Below are 18,136 nucleotides of genomic sequence, written 5' to 3'. Positions count from 1 at the left end.
TACCTAAATATATAGAATTTTATACTCAAAAATTAATTGGTTTAAAAATTAATAAAAGTCTGTTATAAAGTATTTCCCCTTACCTGCTCCTCGGGATTCAGTCTAAAATCGAACAAAAGCGAGACCCTGTATTCCAAAAAATTTTCTCAAATCTCATAAAAACACTCATTTAATACTTCCTAGATTCTATATATTTCAAAATAATAATAAAACCCTAAAATATCTCACTTACCCTGGTTTTGGGATGTTTCCCAAACTTCTCAAATCGAAATTATGCTCCGCTTATGTTGCAGAGAATCTTCCTAGAAGTCTCGTGGTAGCTTTCGATCGTTGTTCGGGTTAAATCCGAGCCAAATTCAAAAAGAGAAGGCAGAGGGACCATTTTTAGAGAGAGAGATACAAAAGAGAAAATGAATTCTTCCACTGAAATTTTGATTTTTGCCTATTTATAGGCAACTTGCCACATGATCTCGTTGACGAGACATCTGGACTTGTCGACGAGCCCAAGAACACAGTTCATGGACAAAATTGGGAGCTCGTCGACGAAATTCAGAAATATGAAAACCTCTCTCGGTAAACTTTCGTCGATGAGACATGCATACTCGGCGACGAGGCTCAAAAGATAGCTCGTCGACGAGAAAATTCAGTTCGTCGATGAGTGTTTGTTTGTTACCCTTTTAAAATTTCTTTTCCCTTTCTCATATTTCCCATTTTTCCTTTTGCTATCTTTCCTTATTATTTTAAATAGTCAAAATTTTCTAGGTCGTTACAATACGGCCTACGTTGCAAGTGTCCATATCATCCGAATCATCCCATCTTTATCTTATTTGCTATAGGAGCTACACCTAACTTACCGCGAATATGTTTATTCCTTAATTTATCTTTCAATTTTATATCGCTCATCCATCCAAAATAAAAATCAATAAATTATTATATTTGCAACATTTACACAACACACAAATTACTTTGTGTAATTTAAAATTATTATTTTAATTACTAATTTCATTCATCAAAACAAGTTATAAGCAATCCTATTGTGTAGGTCCAACCTAATGTGGGACTTTAATGTGACCTAAAAATCAATGATATTTATAAATGTGATATTTATACCTAATCCATGAAATTAATGTCGTCAATTTTAAAATCTATATTATTTATATTTTGTTGACCCTATGAAAGCGTAGTTGTGTGACTCTCAAAACTCACAAATGAGTAATGTTTAATGAACCTAACCTTGTAAAATTTTATTTAAACAAATAGATAAATATACTTGCACTAGGTTTACAATCATGTATTGCAAACCTTAGATTTAGATTTGGTTGAATTATACAAAATTCTATTTTGTATTACATTTTATTCAAATCCAAATCTATTCCAAACATAAAATTTTAATTTTTTTTTTTATATAGTGTAATATAAACATTAGAATATCTTTACATATAATATTGCAAAATCAATCTTCACTAATTTGTTATCCCTAAATCTATATCACCTCTGGATAGTATTTTATGTATACCTACAAATAGATTCAAATATTCGTCCTCCAACTCGAGTTTTAATGTATAAACTTAATTTTGACATAGCATTTTTAAGTTTATTTAAAAAATATTTAAACTACTTGTGTGTAAATATTTTATTAATGGTTCCTGAAAAAGATTAAATATTCTACCCACATATGGTTTGGACTATTTTAACATTATCCTCCCATTATTCAAAAATTTGTACTTAATCTGTTAAGTTATCAAATCTTTTATGCCCATGTGATTTCATATCAATCCCGATTAGTCTGAAAAAAAAATTTAACAATTAAAAATCACATAAATATATTATTCAAAACATCTACAATCTAGTGAATTACATGACATTGAGATATTTACTAGTTTATGAAAAAAAAAAAACAACATATTTTACAGAATAAAACACCTAACAGGAGGCTTTATTAACCCAAGGAGCAAACAAAAACTTAGGCACTCTTCATCTATCGGATGTCGACCTGAGCTATGCCATGTAATCCATCTCTCATTTCATACTCCTTTCACACCTCTCAAGTTACGAATTGGAGACCTTCAACATAAAAGTCATTTAACTTTAACCATAGGGGCTGCACCCTGCCCAGTAGTAGGAAACTCCTAGCAAGTTCTTCTCAACATCTCCAGTATGGACTCTGGATCTCGGATTTCCTGGCTTCCTTGTGAGTCATCATTCCCTTGAGAAAAGTCTACAGTTGTATAAGTTCTGATACCAGGACCATGCCCGTCACCGTCCCTTTCCCTTCCTTGCTGTGCTCGTCTCACTTCCTTTTGATGCTCTGTTAGCTCCTTCCTTTTCCTTTTCCTTTTCAAACCATTATCTTCGACCTCAACACCATTTGCTGCATCCTCCATTAATTCTACTCTTTTCGAACTCCTGTTATGTGTTGCAGCCACTTTGCATCTATGTGGTGCAATGATGACTTCTTGTCTAGAAGGAGCATTTTCAAGGGATGGCGGGCTTCTCTTGCAGAGTTGTAGTCTTCCACTTCTCGAGAGCTTGTCTAGGACATGAAGAATGTTTTGGGGAAAATCTAAATTGGTTTGCTCACCATATGTGGAATTCCAAAAGCTGATGGTAGGCTTTGAAATAGAGGGATTTGGATGATCAAGAGTTTTTTCAAGGAGGGATGCTTGAGTTCTTAGTGATGAGGAATCAAAGTTGATTGGCGGCCAGCTCCTCTTTAGGCAATTAAGAGTTTCAGTCCACAAGAGTTGAAGTTGGTGCGCTGTGTTTTCATCCTGAATTTCTTGTTGAGAAAGCCATGGAAGCAGTGGGCAGGATAATATCTACAAGAAAGTATAAACTGTTTCTACAAGATCCTACACTGGTTAAAAAAAGCAGCACACAAGAAATGATAAACACAAACCTCAACAAATGAAATGATATCATGCTTCCAGTGAAGGCAGCCAACAAGTCGTGCCAAAGCAGAAAATACCCTGCAACTTTCACACCTGAGTTATACATACACCAAACAACACCAATATAAGACTTAGGAACATGTCCTTAATGTCTTACCTTGACATTGCAAAAAGACCAGCTGGTAGATCTGCCCATTTATTTTTCGACAGATGTGATAGACGCATGAATCTGTACATGCCACATGAAAAATGTGAACAGCTATTACTTTGGAGACCTTGAAGCAGCCAATGAGAAACACAGTTTTTATCCACAAAAATTTCTTTTTGCATTAATCAATTTGTTTCTATTTCGTTGCAGTTAAGAGTTGATTCCCTGGAACATTTCAACAAGAAGAGGATGCACTGACCTGGCAGCAAGTCCCAAGCTATATCTAATGCTAACAATTCTCATGGAGTCGCTATTACTGCTGTTTCCTTTTTCTCCTGCGCTTCCTTTCAAAATCAGGATTTGTTCCAAAACACAAAGCACAGCATCACCCAACTGATAGGGGAAATCAAGATACTGGTTCTTATTACTTGAATCAGTCTCAGTGCCACACTCAAGCATGCTAATATTTTCATCAAGAAAGCCATTCAACACTGAAGATAAATCCTCGGGAAAACTGTTTCCGGTGGAACAGACTGACTGTGAGGAACAATTAACAGAATGATAGAGTGACTTCCACACCTCAATAACACATTCAAGCTCCAGCTTATTGGGTGATGAAGCAAGAGATAGGTCAGATGAGCCAGTAGGCTTCACTGAGGTCAATCGTTTTGGGGGACAAGTAAATACAACAAATGGGTAGGACAACAAGAGGCATACAGTAGAATAACTGCTGCTGTGAGACCCTGCTTTCAATTTTCTTAAATCCTTTACACTATCCATGTAGTCTTCAATAGCCTTTGCTACTACTGCCCATACTTCTAACCAGCTGTATTCCATGTTTCTATACATCAAATCAATAACTGTGTGGAATGGTTCCAGAGAATTGAAGGAACAAACTAAAAGTTTAGTGAATCTATGTACTCCCTGTAGAACGAAGTCCACTTTGTGTGCCCTAAATGACTTAACCAAGACAGAGAAGTAGAGTACAGTTAAATGAACTATTGGAGAAACCGCATCCATATGAGCAATAAAGTTAATACCTTGTACTTTCATGTGTCTAGTGTCATTAATTGGTTGCAAACTGGAAATACACTCGAGGTCTAATTCCACCTTGTAAAGAGGGCATCCCAATACAGAAGGTTCTAATTCTTCTGTGACAGCCTCTACAAATTGGAGGGAAGTATGATGCAGACTGGTACCTTCGGAAGTCACTTCACATATTTCTTTGATGAACCTTAGTAGTGTATTCAAACACAGCATAATCTCATCATAACAAGTGGATGGATTTTTTAAATCAATTTTGACTCCTTTCAAAATAGATCTAAATATCCTTAACGCGGCATCAGATGCCATACCTCTGTTTTCACTAGGGATAGTTGCCACTGACTTCAGATGAATTATATGAACCATCTTTATATAGAAATCTAACCGACTGAGATCCCATGGCAACCATTTAACAGGATAATTCTTCCAGGAGTAGCCAGATGTTGGAGGTCCAAACAGAGTTGTTCTAGCAGACATATGATTGCTTCCCTGGTTAAAGTCAACATCTCTACATTTTGCTAATAGACAATCACCAAGCATGTCAAGACAGAGATTCCATAACCAGATGCTCTTGCTACCAGGCCCCATTCCAAACACTGCTTCAAATATGGGAGCCACAACATTTTCCATTACCACAGGGTAGTTGACACAAGTGTCAAGCTTATGTAGAAGATAACACCATGTGTTCAGGCAAGATGAATGAACAGACAGATCACATTTACTGGACATGATTCCTATTAGGGGTGTCATTATCAGTTTTATGCTTTTTGATAACATATCTACTTGGATTTCACTACTATTTCCTACAGAAGTTGCCACTTGTTGAACACAATTCCTCACAGCTGCATTGGCTCCACAAACTTGAACTGGAGAGTGAATGAGAGCATCAATTAGAACTTCCCAGGCAACCTGCAAAATCAAAATACAGACAACCAGGCCAAGATGTTAAACGAAATATAGGATGCATGGGTAAGTAGGGAATACATTGAAATTTTTATAATCAGCATGCAAGTACAGAGTATGAGGGTGGAGAGAAATTTATTTATTGGTTATGCAATGCTGGCCAGACCCCGGGAAGAGCTGAAATCTGAGGTTGAAGCTAACCTTAGCAGCCAGGCCCAGCCTTATGAAGATAAAACCCATGACAAATTGCTAAACTTAATTCTTAACTAAATATAATTGAAATATTTTAGAATATTTATTGATGCAAAATAATGATAATAATAATACTAGTGAAGCATCACTGGATTGAACTGAACTTTAATTTATCCCCAGCACCAAATGTTAAGAAAGCCTAAAAAGCACAGGCCTTGCGCCAGCACCAACTCAGGCTAACATTATTATGAACAGGCAACTGCTCAGCCAAGGGCACATTTCTCAGCCAACTTTATCTCTTCATAATTGATGATGGCATTTAAGTAGTTTATCTAAGTTCAATATAATTAGGAAAAAACTGTAGGGCATTATGCCTACCTATGACCTATTGTCTCATGCGTTTGGGATGGGTTTCCATCATATAAATACTAGTGTAGGGTTATTTTTCAGAAATAGTTTCTCCCTAGGCTAGAAAGGAGAGTATGACTCCTTGGTCATATTGATGTTTCCTAGTGCTAAAGTGAGAATAGCATAGAAAGCTCTTTAAGGGAGTGCGAGTGTTCATCAACTTGTAAAAATTACTAACTATTGTCAACGTGTTTAGCCTACTTGCCTCCTTCGCTAGACACACATTGTTAATAGAGGTGTTAATAATGAATTATGTTGCTTCAATGTTTACTGCTTATGTGTCATTGCTTTCATAAGTTGCTTATTGTTTCTGCTTATATTTTCTTGAACGACAATGAAAGTGTTCTATCGGTGAATTGTGGTAAACGCTAGGCTGGCTAGTTAAATAAGAGGACTTTAGCTAGCGCCGCACAGTCATTTCACAAAGGTATGAAGTATTTGGCCCGTGACACCTGGTATCAGAGCTTGATTATTTGCTATGTGAATTTAGTTTCCTTTGTTGTGGGATTGGTAAAGCTTTGGTAAATGGCCATGCCAACCAATGCCTAGAGAATTAATGTGCTAAAAGCACGGGCTGATACGACAGCCAACAATGTGACCATAGAGATGGCTTGACTGACGGAACGTGTTGATGAATTGGAGGGATCACAAAAGCATCAACAAAGTTTGATGGTGGAAATGTTGGAGGACTTTCACCACACCGTGGAGACCATGCACGCTCATATAGCTTATCTGACTGCAAAGATGAATGTGATGGTTCTTGCTATAGGAAACTCTAACACTCCGGGATTTAGCAAGACCAAAGTATCAGAACCCAAAACGTATGGGGGTGCCTGTAATGCCAAGGAGTTGGAGAACTTCTTGTTTGATATGGAGTAGTACTTTTGCGCTTTGAGGATAGACTCGGAACAAGTGGAAGTGGCTACTGCAACTATGTACTTGGTCAGTGACGCCAAACTGAAGTGGCATACAAAATACAGTGAAATTGAGAATGGACATTGTGTAGTTGATTGCTGGGCAGACTTGAAGAGGGAGCTCAAGGCCCAATTCTTTCATAAGAATGTTGAGTACAATGCTAGGAGGAAGCTGAAAGACCTCAAGCATAATGGGTCAATCAAAAAATACATGAAACAATTTTCTGCTTTGATGTTGGATATCAAGGACATGTCAAAAAAGGATAAGCTGTTCTATTTTCTTGAGGGGTTGAAACCGTGGATAAGGACAGAACTTCATACGGCAAAGAGTTCAAGACTTGTCTACTGCACAAGCTGCGCGGAACGCTTGACTAACTATACTAGTGATAATACCGCTTCGTCCAAAAAGAGTGGCGTAGGTAGAAATAGTGGAAAGTCTTTCAAGAAGGGCAAACCCAAAAGTGAGGGAGCCGCTTATAAGGCATCAACTTCAAAAGAAGTTTCATCATCTCGAAACTTCAACACACCCACTGGAAAAGGTAAAATTTCATACTACTTGTGTCGAGGCCCTCACAAAGTTGCTAAGTGCCCTTATAAGTCATCACACAATGCCTTATAAGCTTCCATCATGGAGGGGGCATTGAAGATTGATGAGGACGAGAAGGATACTCCAAGAATGGGTGTAATGCAGCTAGTGAATGCATTGGACTAGTGAATGCATTGGAGAAACAAGCGAAAGCACCGAAAGTTACACAAGCGAAAGGATTGATGTTTGTGGACTTGAGGATCAATGGATAGAGTACTCGTGCTATGGTAGATACCAGGGCTACCCTTGATTTTGTTTCACAAGAAAAAGTATGGAGACTCAACTTATCCTTGGAGAAGGATTCAGGACAGATGAAAGTGGTGAATTCTATAGCCCAGCCTACTTTGGGAGTAGCCAAGCAAGTGACTAAGAAGCTTGGATAGTGGGCAGGTCACGCGAACTTCATAGCGGTGCCGTTGGATGAATTCCAAGTCATTTTGAGAATGGAATTCCTGAGGGAGACAAAGGCAATGCCAATGCCTTTTGCTAGTTCCTTGTTTTTGATAGGAAATCACCCTTCCATGGTGCAAGTCATTGCAAAAAAAGGAAATGATGAGAAGTTCCTTTCATACATGCAACTCAATAAAGGATTGAGAAGGGGTGAGCAGACATACCTAACCACAATGGTGGTAAAGGAAGTAGGCTAAGAGCTGATGCCTACGACCATCCAAGTTGTATTGGATGAGAACAAGGAAGTGATGCCAGATAAATTGCCTCACAACTTGCCTCCACGATGGGATGTGAAGCATGAGATCGAGTTGTTGCCAAGAGTGAAACCACCTACTAAGGGGTCATATCGAATGGCGCCTCCAAAGCTAGCAGAGTTGAGAAAACAATTTGATAATTTGTTGGAAGCGAAATATATTTGCCCTTCCAAAGCACCGTTCCGTTTGGAGCACCGGTATTGTTTCATAGGAAACATGATGGGAACATGCAGATGTGTGCACATCACACGCTCAACAAGGCGACAATACACAACAAGTGTCCTATTCTGTTGATTGTCGATCTATTTGATTAGTTGAGTCATGCCAAGTACTTCACTAGACTCGACTTGAGGTCGGGCTACTATCAAGTGAGAATTGCTAATAGGGATGAGCCAAAGATAACTTGTGTGACGTGATATGGGGCATATGAATTCTTAGTGACGCCATTCGGGTTGACGAATGCGCCTATGACATTTTGTACCTTGATGAACTAGGTAATTCATGAGTACCTTGACAAATTTATCATGGTGTACCTGAATGATATTGTTGTCTACAATTCTACTCTAAAGGAACATAAATAGCATCTACAGAAGGTGTTCGACAGGCTAAAAGAGAACAATCTGTATGCGAAGAAAGAGGAGTGCTCTTTCGCTTAGTAGAACATCAAATTCCTTGGTCATGTGATTGAGCAAGATCATATCAAAATGGATATGGAGAAGGTGAGAGCTATTCAAGAATGGAAGATCCCAACGATAGTGAAAGAGTTGCGTTTCTTTCTTGACCTTGCCAACTATTACAGGAAGTTCGTAGAGGGGTATTCGAGGAGAGCTGCTCCTTCGACAGAAATGCTGAAGAAGGGTCAGGGGTGTAACTGGACATAAAAGTGCCAAGGAGCCTTTGATGACTTGAAGGAAGCCATGATGAGAGATCCAGTAATTGTTCTTCCGAACATCATAAAACCCTTTGAGGTACAAACAAATGCATCGGACTACACCCTTGGAGGAGTCTTGTTACAAAAGGGACATTCTATTGCGAACGAGAGCCGTAAGCTTAGTGAAGTGGAACAGAAGCACACAACTCAAGAGAAGGAGATGCTAGCAGTGATACATTGTCTCCGTGTGTGGCGACATTACTTACTTGGGTCAAGGTTTGTGGTGAAAACAGATAACTCGAGTGTTAGCCACTTCTTCACATAGCCGATGTTGACACCCAAACAGTGCCGGTGGCAAAAATTCTTGGCGAAATTTGATTTCTCATTTGAGCACAAGATAGAGCGCCTAAACCAAGTTGCTGATGCACTGAGTAGAAAGGCCGAGCTAGCAGCCTTACATATGGTAACACAATTGATAGTGAGTACCGTTACCACAACAATGCAGGAGCGCATCAAGGAGTCGACTCTTTGTACCACGAGGAGAAAGCACGTCAATTCTAGATGGAATACAGATTACTAATGACTCCTGGTAGCCAACTCGTTGTACCACGAGTTGGAGATTTGAGGAAGACGTTGCTGAGAGAGTGTCATGATACCATGTGGGTCGAACATCCAAGATGGCAGCGCACTTTAGCATTACTGAATCAAAGGTATTATTGGCCGCACATGCGTGATGATGTGGTTGATTATACCCAAGCTTGTCTCACCTGCCAACAACACAAGGCGTAGCGGAAGAAGATTGCAGGGCTGATAGAGCCCCTACCAGTACCATCCAAACCGTGGGAAAGTGTCTCAATGAACTTCATCACCAACTTGCCCAAAGTGAGGGATGCAGGGTCTGTACTTGTGGTTATAGACAGGTTTTTGAATTACGATACGTTTATACCCACACCGAAGTATTGTTCAGCAGAGGAGATGGCACAACTATTCTTTAAGAATATTGTGAAGTATTGGGGTGTTCCACAAGATATTGTCAGTTACCGAGACTCAAGATTCACCGACAACTTCTAGACAAAACTTTTCAGAATCCTCAGTTCACAGCTTGACATCTATTCGAGCGATCATCCATAGACAAATGGATAAATGGAGAGATTCAATGGAGTACTAGAAGAGTACTTGCGCCATTTTGTCAACGTAAACTAGAATAATTAGGAGCAACTACTTGATGTGACTCAGTTCCGTTTCAATGCCCAAAATAGCTCAACAACCAACAAGAGTCCTTTTGAGCTTATTACAGGCCAACAACCGTTGTTACCTCACACAGTGGATGAGTCATATAGAGGAAAGAGTCCCAAAGCGTACATCTTCAACAAAGAATGGAGACGTAATGCAAAGATTGCTCGAGCCTACTTGAAGAAAGCTTCTAAATGGATGAATAAATGGGCAGATCAGGGGAGAAGATCGCAACACTTCAACGTACAGTGCTTGTTAAGCTCAATCTTGAACAAATCAGGTCAGTACAAGGTCAAGATAGGAGACTGCTTCGTAAATATGAAGCACCAGTCCCGATCTTGGCCAAGGTCAGGAAAGTTTTTAACAGAATTAACCCTCTGGCTTGGACGAGAGTGCATCCTGTGTTTCATGTCAGTTGCCTCAAGCCGTTCAACGCCAACATCGAAAATCCAAGCAGAAGTCAGTTAACTAGAGTAGAATTGAATATAGTGCAACCCGGAAAATGAGAAGTTGAAGACATCCTTGCAGATAGAGAGTTCACATCCTCAAGGAAGAAGTAGCAGGAGTTCTTAGTGAAGTGGGAAGGCCTTGGCGACGAAGAAATCAGCTGGGTTTTTACAGAAGATATGCAACCGTTCGTGAACAGTGTTGAAGTGTACCTAGCGTCAAAGTCTATGAGAATGTCGACCACATAATTTTTGGAGGGGGAGGGGGTGTCACGAGCCGAGCTTGTTCAAGGCATTATGCATATTTGTGACCGCTTGTCTCGTGCATTTGGGATGGGTTTCCATCATGTAAATACTAGTGTGGTTATTTTTCAGAAATAGTTTTTCCCTAGGCTAAAAGGGGGAGTATGACTGACTCCTCAGTCATATTGATGTTTCCTAGTGCCTGTGTGAGAACAACATAGAAAGCTCTTTAAGGGAGGGTGAGTGTTCATCAACTTGCAAAACTCACTAGCTATTGTCAACGTTTTTTGCCTACTTGCCTCCCTTGCTAGACACACGTTGTTAACAGAGGTGTTAATAATGAATTATGCTGCTTCAATGCTTACTTCTTAAGTGTCATTGCTTTCATAAGTTGTTTATCGCTTCTGCTTATATTTACTTGAATGTCAATGAAAGTGTTCTATTGGTGAATTGTAGTAAATGCTAGGCTAGCTAGTTAAACAAGATGGCTTTAGTTAGCGTCACACGGTCCTTTCGCAAAGGTGTGAAATATTTGGCCCGTGATACCTTGCGCCAACACCAACTCAGGCTTACATTATTATGAACAGGCAATTGCTCAGCCAATGGCACGTTCCTCAACCAACTTCATCTCTTCACAATTGATGATGGAATTTAAGTACTTTATCTAAGTTCAATATAATTAGGAAAAACAGCAGAGTGCTGAGTTGTGATTGATATCATCTTCTAACATGAATTGTTGTTATTCTCAATAAGGCATAGGAATTGCAGAAATAGACAAGGACACAAATTATTTGATTTTTTTTTTCCAAAGAACAGCATGACAATGACACATTTGATTGAAAAAGAGGTAACATTCATTAGTTGGTAAGAACAAAAAAAATAGAGCTAGTAATTCTGTGGAAGAACATGAGAACTGGGACCATAGACACAACATCCCAGCATTAAAGACTACTCCAAAATTATTAGAGTTAAAGAAAAACCTGTGTGGCGATTTGGACTTGTGGGTCATGATCAGAAAATGTCTGCTCAGGAATTTTCAGCAATTCATTAACCAATTGCCTATTCCTCACAGCATAAGATCCTAGTAAGCGCATAAACCACCTCCATGCTTGCATTGTTTGAACTTTCATACCATGGCTTAGTAGTTCCTTCATCCCAGGAAGCAATTTTTGCTTTAAATCTAGGGCAACTTCCTGTACAAGGAGTACAAAAGTAGAACCAGAAAATTCCAACTTAATAAAAATCATTAAGCAATGTTAAAAAATGTTTTAGCATTTAGATTTTTTCTGTTTCTTAATCAACTCAAAATGAAGCTCAAGAACAATGTTTCAAGGTCCAACCATAGACTCATACCTACTAGTTCAAAATCGGGATGCATCTAATGCAACAACAAAAATTATATAGTTTACAATAACATCTTTAGAACATAAGCATCAACATTTTTTTACAAATTTCCATACTTTCAACTTTCAATTTCTAGTCAAAGTTGCTAAAAGTGCAATAAACCTGCACTTAGAATAGCAACTGCTTCAAGGGCCTCATCAATAATACTAGTTCAGATGGTGTTTTTATTGCATTTTGAAAGAACTCTCTTTGCAGACAGAACAAGTATTGTGTCAACTGTTCGAACCATCATATGACCTTATTGGCTCTAAACTCAGTTCGTGAAGCAATTTGGATAGCACCTACATGTGTAAGGTTCCCGCTCTCTCCCCTTCTGTCTTTGAGAGATTACTTGTTCTATATTTATAACAGAATGTTCCTTTTTTTTTTTTTTTTCAATTCTGAACATATACCCAAGAGTTAACCTATTTTATCTGTGGAGTTGTTGTAAAAGATTTTCATCAACATGTTTTGTACAAATTACCAACTTTTGAGCATATCTCATGTTTCGGTAGTATTATTCATTTAATTATTTGTTCGTACATGTAGACAGTCCTTTTAACATTTTCCCATGATCTTAAATCAAACTCTATTTTGGCTCACAGTTTAGCAATTGATTGTTTCACTCTCAAATATTTTGCAGGAGGCTAGACCTGCCCCAAGTGTGCTCTTGGGATTGATCATGAGACTCATGGTAGGATCTGTTATTAATCCTGATCTGAGGGCATCACAGGGATATTTGGCTTGATGCTTTCAAATCACTGCTTTCTAAGAGAGGCTCAACCTCATGAACCTTAGCCTCAAGTGTCTGCCGCATATCATCTGCGACATGTGTCCTTCCTCAGCCCTTCTTCAAACTGGCCACATATTGCCACATCATTCAACTATTAAAATGCTGATCTCTCCTTAGTGAAAGTCTATCATAGCCTTCTCCAGCCCTCACACTAAAGGATGATCCCCCCCCACCCCACCCCCAGCGCCAAACCCCCCAAAAACAAGGCACTATAAAGATCCCTCTTTAAGTCATTTGGCAATCTAGAACAATTACACTCTCTTGAAAATCAATTTCTTCAAACATTAGGCTCATCTTGAGGCGAGCCTCAAGAGAAGGCATGCCCAAAACACTATGAGACTAAATCTAAAATACCAAATCCCAGAAGGCCAACACATTACACACAAAGGCTCGTGCATTTGCACAAAAGGCACAAGTGTTCTTTTATTTGAGACTTGAGCATTTTGGGTGCATGAATCTCAAAATAAGATTAGTTAGAAATTTTTTACCACATGTTTATATAAAAAGGAATGCCATGATATGAGCTGACTTCTGAACCACAACCTCACCAAAATAATTGAGAATTGCATCTTCATGAAAATAATTTGAATATTGTCATACTATCTCTAGGCATGATTTACATAATGAATTCAAGTTAGTGTTTTTTGAATGGTCAAGAATTAATTTATAATTTCCATTTGATTTTTAAAATTTTATTTGTAATTATAAATTTCTTTATTTTCAAAAATATGTCATTTATTACTTACATGTTTTTATCTAAAAACTCAAAAGGCATGCACCTCGGCTCAAGAGACTTAAAATGCCTCACCTTACACGTTTTCTTTTAAAACATTGCCCCAAACAAAAGCTTCTCTCTCTAAAACGTTGCACCCTCACATCCCCCAACATGTCTTCACTTGTTGTTCGGCACTTAAGCTTGTTAGAATCAACCGGTTCTCCTCTCTTGGTCCTATCTACTTTCTCCCGTTACTTAAATGTAAAACTCCTCCAAACCCAAGCTCCAATCCCCCCACAAGAGTAACATTTTTCTAGTGAACAAACTTAACCTCGTGATTTCTATATTTAAAAATGTCAGCAACTCAGCAGAATGAAGATAGATTTATACAAACATATCTGTACTGAATTCTACTCCAAAAAAAACATAGGATGATGGTTCACTTTTGAAACCAATGAGATTGTGATAAACAGGATTTAATAGATATGAATCAAAATATACAACCTTCAACATTTTGGAGTCCAGATGAATATGTACAGAATTAATTAACAGCGCAGTTTTGAACTGGTATTCATTTTTCAAAGTTCTTAAATTATAGTCCAGTTAGATATGGTTGGTCAAACTGTGCATCTTTGTACTTTTACTTTTTTAGTTAACTACAGCACCCGGGACATGTAAATGAAAATAGAGATAACATAATGACTTTAGATGACATGGAACAATGGTATCTTGAGTATACCTTGGATAGATTTAATGGGGGAGGAACAATTGTAGAGATAATCTTTGACAGACATCTTTCAGACATATCTCTTTCCCTCTTATCAACACTGACAAGTCTTCTGTATATTGGAGGAGCCCATATATTAGATGCATCTCTCATTTCCTCACTTAATTGAGCTGATAACTTCATCACAGCCTAAAAATTGTTATAACAATGAGCAGAAAACACAAGACCATTGCAGGATAATATGCCTAAAATATTATAAAGTGAACCATCAATTCAGCTGGCTGGAATTTTGGAAAAGAGACCAAAATAAACTTCATATATACATATATACACGTATACATATAATATATATATATATAATTCCAGGAAACTCAATCTATAGACAATCATATATAGTCTAGGAGTTACAAGTACAGGATTCAAGACTAACAAGTCTGTGACAAATTTACAACTAAAAAAAAAAAATGAAAATTCTGAACCTAATTTCTCTTGGTAAGTCTGTGCATTCTGTACATAGTTTCTCTTGTATTTGCTTGCTTTACTAGCATTTTAATTGTTCTGGACTTATTCTTCTTCTTCTTCTTTTGCCAAGTCAAACTTTTTTCTAACATGCAGGAGGAAGTGCCTACCGTATCACACAAGACAAAGCTCACCAAATGCAAAGGTTCTAATCGCACAGGCTGCCATTACTGAAAATTTCAATCCTCAACTGATTGGTGCAAGAACCACAGGTTCTATTTTGCATTCCCAGCTTTTCAAGAGCAAAACATAAGCTAAATGAATAGATCGGCAGTTAAAATTTGGTAAACTCTATGCCAGCTTATCTCCCCAAAAAAATACTGTTTTGAAACTTAATATGGCAATCCAGAGAGCACACACCAAGGAGGGAAGAACAGATCGTTTCATCCTACTTCCTGCTTTCACTCAAGAAGTTCAATGAGCATGGTTCTAGTGAAAAAAAAATCATACATATGAATTGTTGAATTTTCCAATAAAACTATCCCTTTAAAAGGTGGTACCACTGCACCGCTGGGAATAGTGCACCATGTATATGCCCCAACTATGCTCTTATGCAACTTTTGGGAAAAGCATCTCTTAGTGTCTATCCCCATAATCTAATGTAATAAGCCTAGTAGTCAACAAACACCCGGATAACTATGGCATAGATGACAACAAAAGGTAGCCCTATTTTAATAGCATTAAACAAATACTTGTACCTGAATGGCCTCAAATGTTGTTGATAGGGAACTGATTGGATTGTCAAGGGCATGAACAACAGCTCTCAACAAAAAATGGAAGTTGGCAGTGAGAAATGATGCATTGAATTGTTGAATAGATATACACCACACTCCTAAATTACAAACAGACTGCAATCAAAAGGAATAATGAGTTGTAAGTCCATTCACCCCACAAAAACAAAAGAGTTAAGAGGCAACATAACTTTAATTATTTCAAATTTACCTTTGTTTTGGTGGTTGTAATGAGTTTGGCCAGTGACTCCAAGATTTCATTCGCACCATCCTCTACAATAACAAGAAAAAGGGATTACTTTTTCAGAAGCCTTGCATCTCTTTGTACGTAGCGAAGAAGCAAAACAAAAAATAATATCAAGTCACAATTTTGATTTATTTTCCATTCAATTCAAAATCTAAGTATACAAGTAGAGCAATTACCAACCGTGCAGCACAATAGAAAGAACCTCAATGCATACGTGTGCTTATTTGTATTTAAACATATATATTAGCAACAAAAAAAAAAAAACAGCTTTTATCGCACAATAAGGCTTAGATGAAGAAAGGAATCTGCAAGAGCTAATTTTTGACCTATTTAGAAATAGTGGAATTGAGGATTCTTCAGTTCTCAAGGCCCCTACTTGAAACTGATTTTTTTAGAGGGTGAAATGATTTGGTACATAATCACTCTGGCTCATTCTGCGATTGATCACAGCACTTTCTTTCCTTTTACTGTGTAATACCTCTACAATATTTTCTAGTGATCTACAATTTTTAAATGTTAACAAACAATGATTGTTAACTTCCCATTCTAATCAATGAACACGAAGGAAGATTCTCAGGAAAACCGATGGCATGACAAGCATTTTTTTTTTTTTTCCAATCCCTTGAATAAGTGATTGTCCTGGTTGAAGCTAGGCTTATCAATATCGTGGTTGGAGATAAGGACATATTTGCTATACAGGGATAGCATAAAGAGGTCAATTTCCCATTTTAGTTTCTGTGTCCTTTTTTTTTAGAAAAAAAAAAAAAAAAATCACGTTGGGGTCTCTTCCAGATGTACACTCTGCTATTTTTTTTTTATAGAAAGGAATGAAGCAGACTCCTAAATATCACTAGCAAATCGCATTTGAGGCAAACATGATGTGCTTCTCGAAACGAAACGAACAAGAGCATTCGCTAACGATCTATGCCTTTAGGTTAAGACATATTATAAATTCCACCATAGGTTAAAACTAAAACAAGTAATATCAATGCCTCCACATACCCAAAATGGCAGCAACAAGGACCGGATGGTAGATGGTGAAGCCCAAGCACTTCAATGCCGGTGCAGCACTACAACCAACAAACCCATCATGAAATTCAAAACAACTCCACCAAAAAAACACAATCTTTCCGGAAAGAAAAAAAAAATGAAACTAAAAAATAAAAAGAGCTTTCACCGAAACTTACATTTCTTCGTCCTGGTGAAATACATCGGAGAGGATCGAAGAGAGGAGAGTGGGAGATGCTTCTGCTAGGGTTTGAACTAAAGAAAGGTCGGTAGAGGACTGTTCTTGGAGGTGTAGAAGGGCCGAGTATGCAGAGGATTTGGTCGGCAGCGAAGATGATGAAATTAGGGCTTTGAGTTCTTGGAGCTGCTCTGAGAAGTTAGCCATTCCTTCGTCGAGGGATTTGGACATCAGATGATGATGACGATGGATCCAGCCCTAATTCCCCAAACGGGATTTGTGCTCTCAGGTGGATGCAGCGTGGCGCCAAAGTTGAGGATGAACTGAGATTGGCGCGCAGCTGCCTTTGGGGCGGGGGGGTAGAAAAGGGAAAAATAAAAAAGGATCTTTAACATAAAGAGACGCATAAATTTTTGAAATTTCAGGTTACATCATTATCTTTTTACCAGGAAAGTTTGTATTTTTTTGTAAATCTCATAATAAATATTTATAATTCCTGAAATCTTAAGAAAGGTATGAAATTATGTGTAATCCCTTTTGAATTGGATATTTTAAAAATTTTAAATCTTTAAATCTTAATTTTAAGATGGCACAGCCACACAAATAAAAGTTTTGAGATATATAAATTTCTATATTACACAACATAGTAGATTCAAGTTACGTATTCCACAACCAGTTAGTATTTTCCAATCAATCACAAGTGCATGAAATATTTAAGACATACATAATAGGCTTATATGAAATTAATAATCAAACGCAGGTGGAAATAAAAATGAGATAAGGGAAGAGAGGAACACACTCTAGATTTTATAAGGTTCAGCTAACCCGGCCTACGTCCTCGCCTTGGGTACTATACTGCTCCTTAACCTAGGACGGAACTTCCCGTTATAATCTGCTACTTACAAGAGACGTAGCTTCCTCCTTCCTGGTTCACAACTCGAACCGTAAATACAATGGATAAATAAAAATTTTTAGATACACTCAAATGTTTCTCAACAAGCTAATGTATACAAGTGAAATCCTAAACACTCTCATAAGATATAACTTGAAGCTCAATGGAGTTGATGTAATTGGTGTTATCCCCAAGAGGGGGGTGAATTGGATAATTAAAAATTTTAGGTCACTTCTATTCTAATTCAATCCACAATCAACAACTCAACCTAAGGGCTTTTCTAGACACTTCCAATTCAACAAATACAAGGATGATTATAATAAACTAGACAGATAAAGCAATTCCAGTATTTCTCAAGCA

General features: G+C 37.8%; 1 protein-coding gene across 4 annotated transcripts; it reads right to left on the bottom strand.

Annotated features, from left to right (window-relative positions):
• Nucleotides 1-1,798: 1,798 nt before the first annotated feature.
• LOC131157996 (uncharacterized) lies at nucleotides 1,799-17,242 on the bottom strand. Of its 4 annotated transcripts, none has more exons than XM_058112520.1 (10): nucleotides 16,886-17,242; nucleotides 16,701-16,768; nucleotides 15,663-15,724; nucleotides 15,419-15,568; nucleotides 14,214-14,390; nucleotides 11,564-11,776; nucleotides 3,299-4,992; nucleotides 3,049-3,120; nucleotides 2,900-2,969; nucleotides 1,799-2,819 (listed from the first exon to the last, which is right to left on the bottom strand). In XM_058112520.1, the coding sequence occupies exons 1-10, from the start codon at nucleotides 17,113-17,115 to the stop codon at nucleotides 2,130-2,132; spliced, it is 3,426 nt and encodes a 1,141-aa protein (XP_057968503.1). In that variant the 5' UTR covers nucleotides 17,116-17,242; the 3' UTR covers nucleotides 1,799-2,129. The 4 variants fall into 4 exon arrangements, with proteins under 4 accessions (XP_057968503.1, XP_057968502.1, XP_057968504.1 ...); XM_058112519.1 differs by having other exon boundaries at nucleotides 14,214-14,378; nucleotides 16,886-17,223; XM_058112521.1 differs by lacking the exon at nucleotides 11,564-11,776 and having other exon boundaries at nucleotides 16,886-17,223.
• Between the last annotated feature and the right edge of the window lie 894 nt (nucleotides 17,243-18,136).

Source organism: Malania oleifera, chromosome 6, assembly GCF_029873635.1.
Source record: "Malania oleifera isolate guangnan ecotype guangnan chromosome 6, ASM2987363v1, whole genome shotgun sequence".
NCBI classification, from domain to species: domain Eukaryota; kingdom Viridiplantae; phylum Streptophyta; class Magnoliopsida; order Santalales; family Ximeniaceae; genus Malania; species Malania oleifera.
This window is presented reverse-complemented; position numbering and strand designations above follow the sequence as displayed.

Bases quoted from the DNA above. Each gene is read 5' to 3' on its own strand.
- LOC131157996 (XM_058112520.1), bottom strand. From the start codon at position 17,115: ATGTCCAAATCCCTCGACGAAGGAATGGCTAACTTCTCAGAGCAGCTC. The intron at 11,777-14,213 runs GTATACTCAAGA...CTCCTTGTACAG, and splicing joins CCCCATTAAATCTATCCAAG to GAAGTTGCCCTAGATTTAAA. The intron at 4,993-11,563 runs GTTTTTCTTTAA...TTGATTTTGCAG, and splicing joins AAGTCCAAATCGCCACACAG to GTTGCCTGGGAAGTTCTAAT.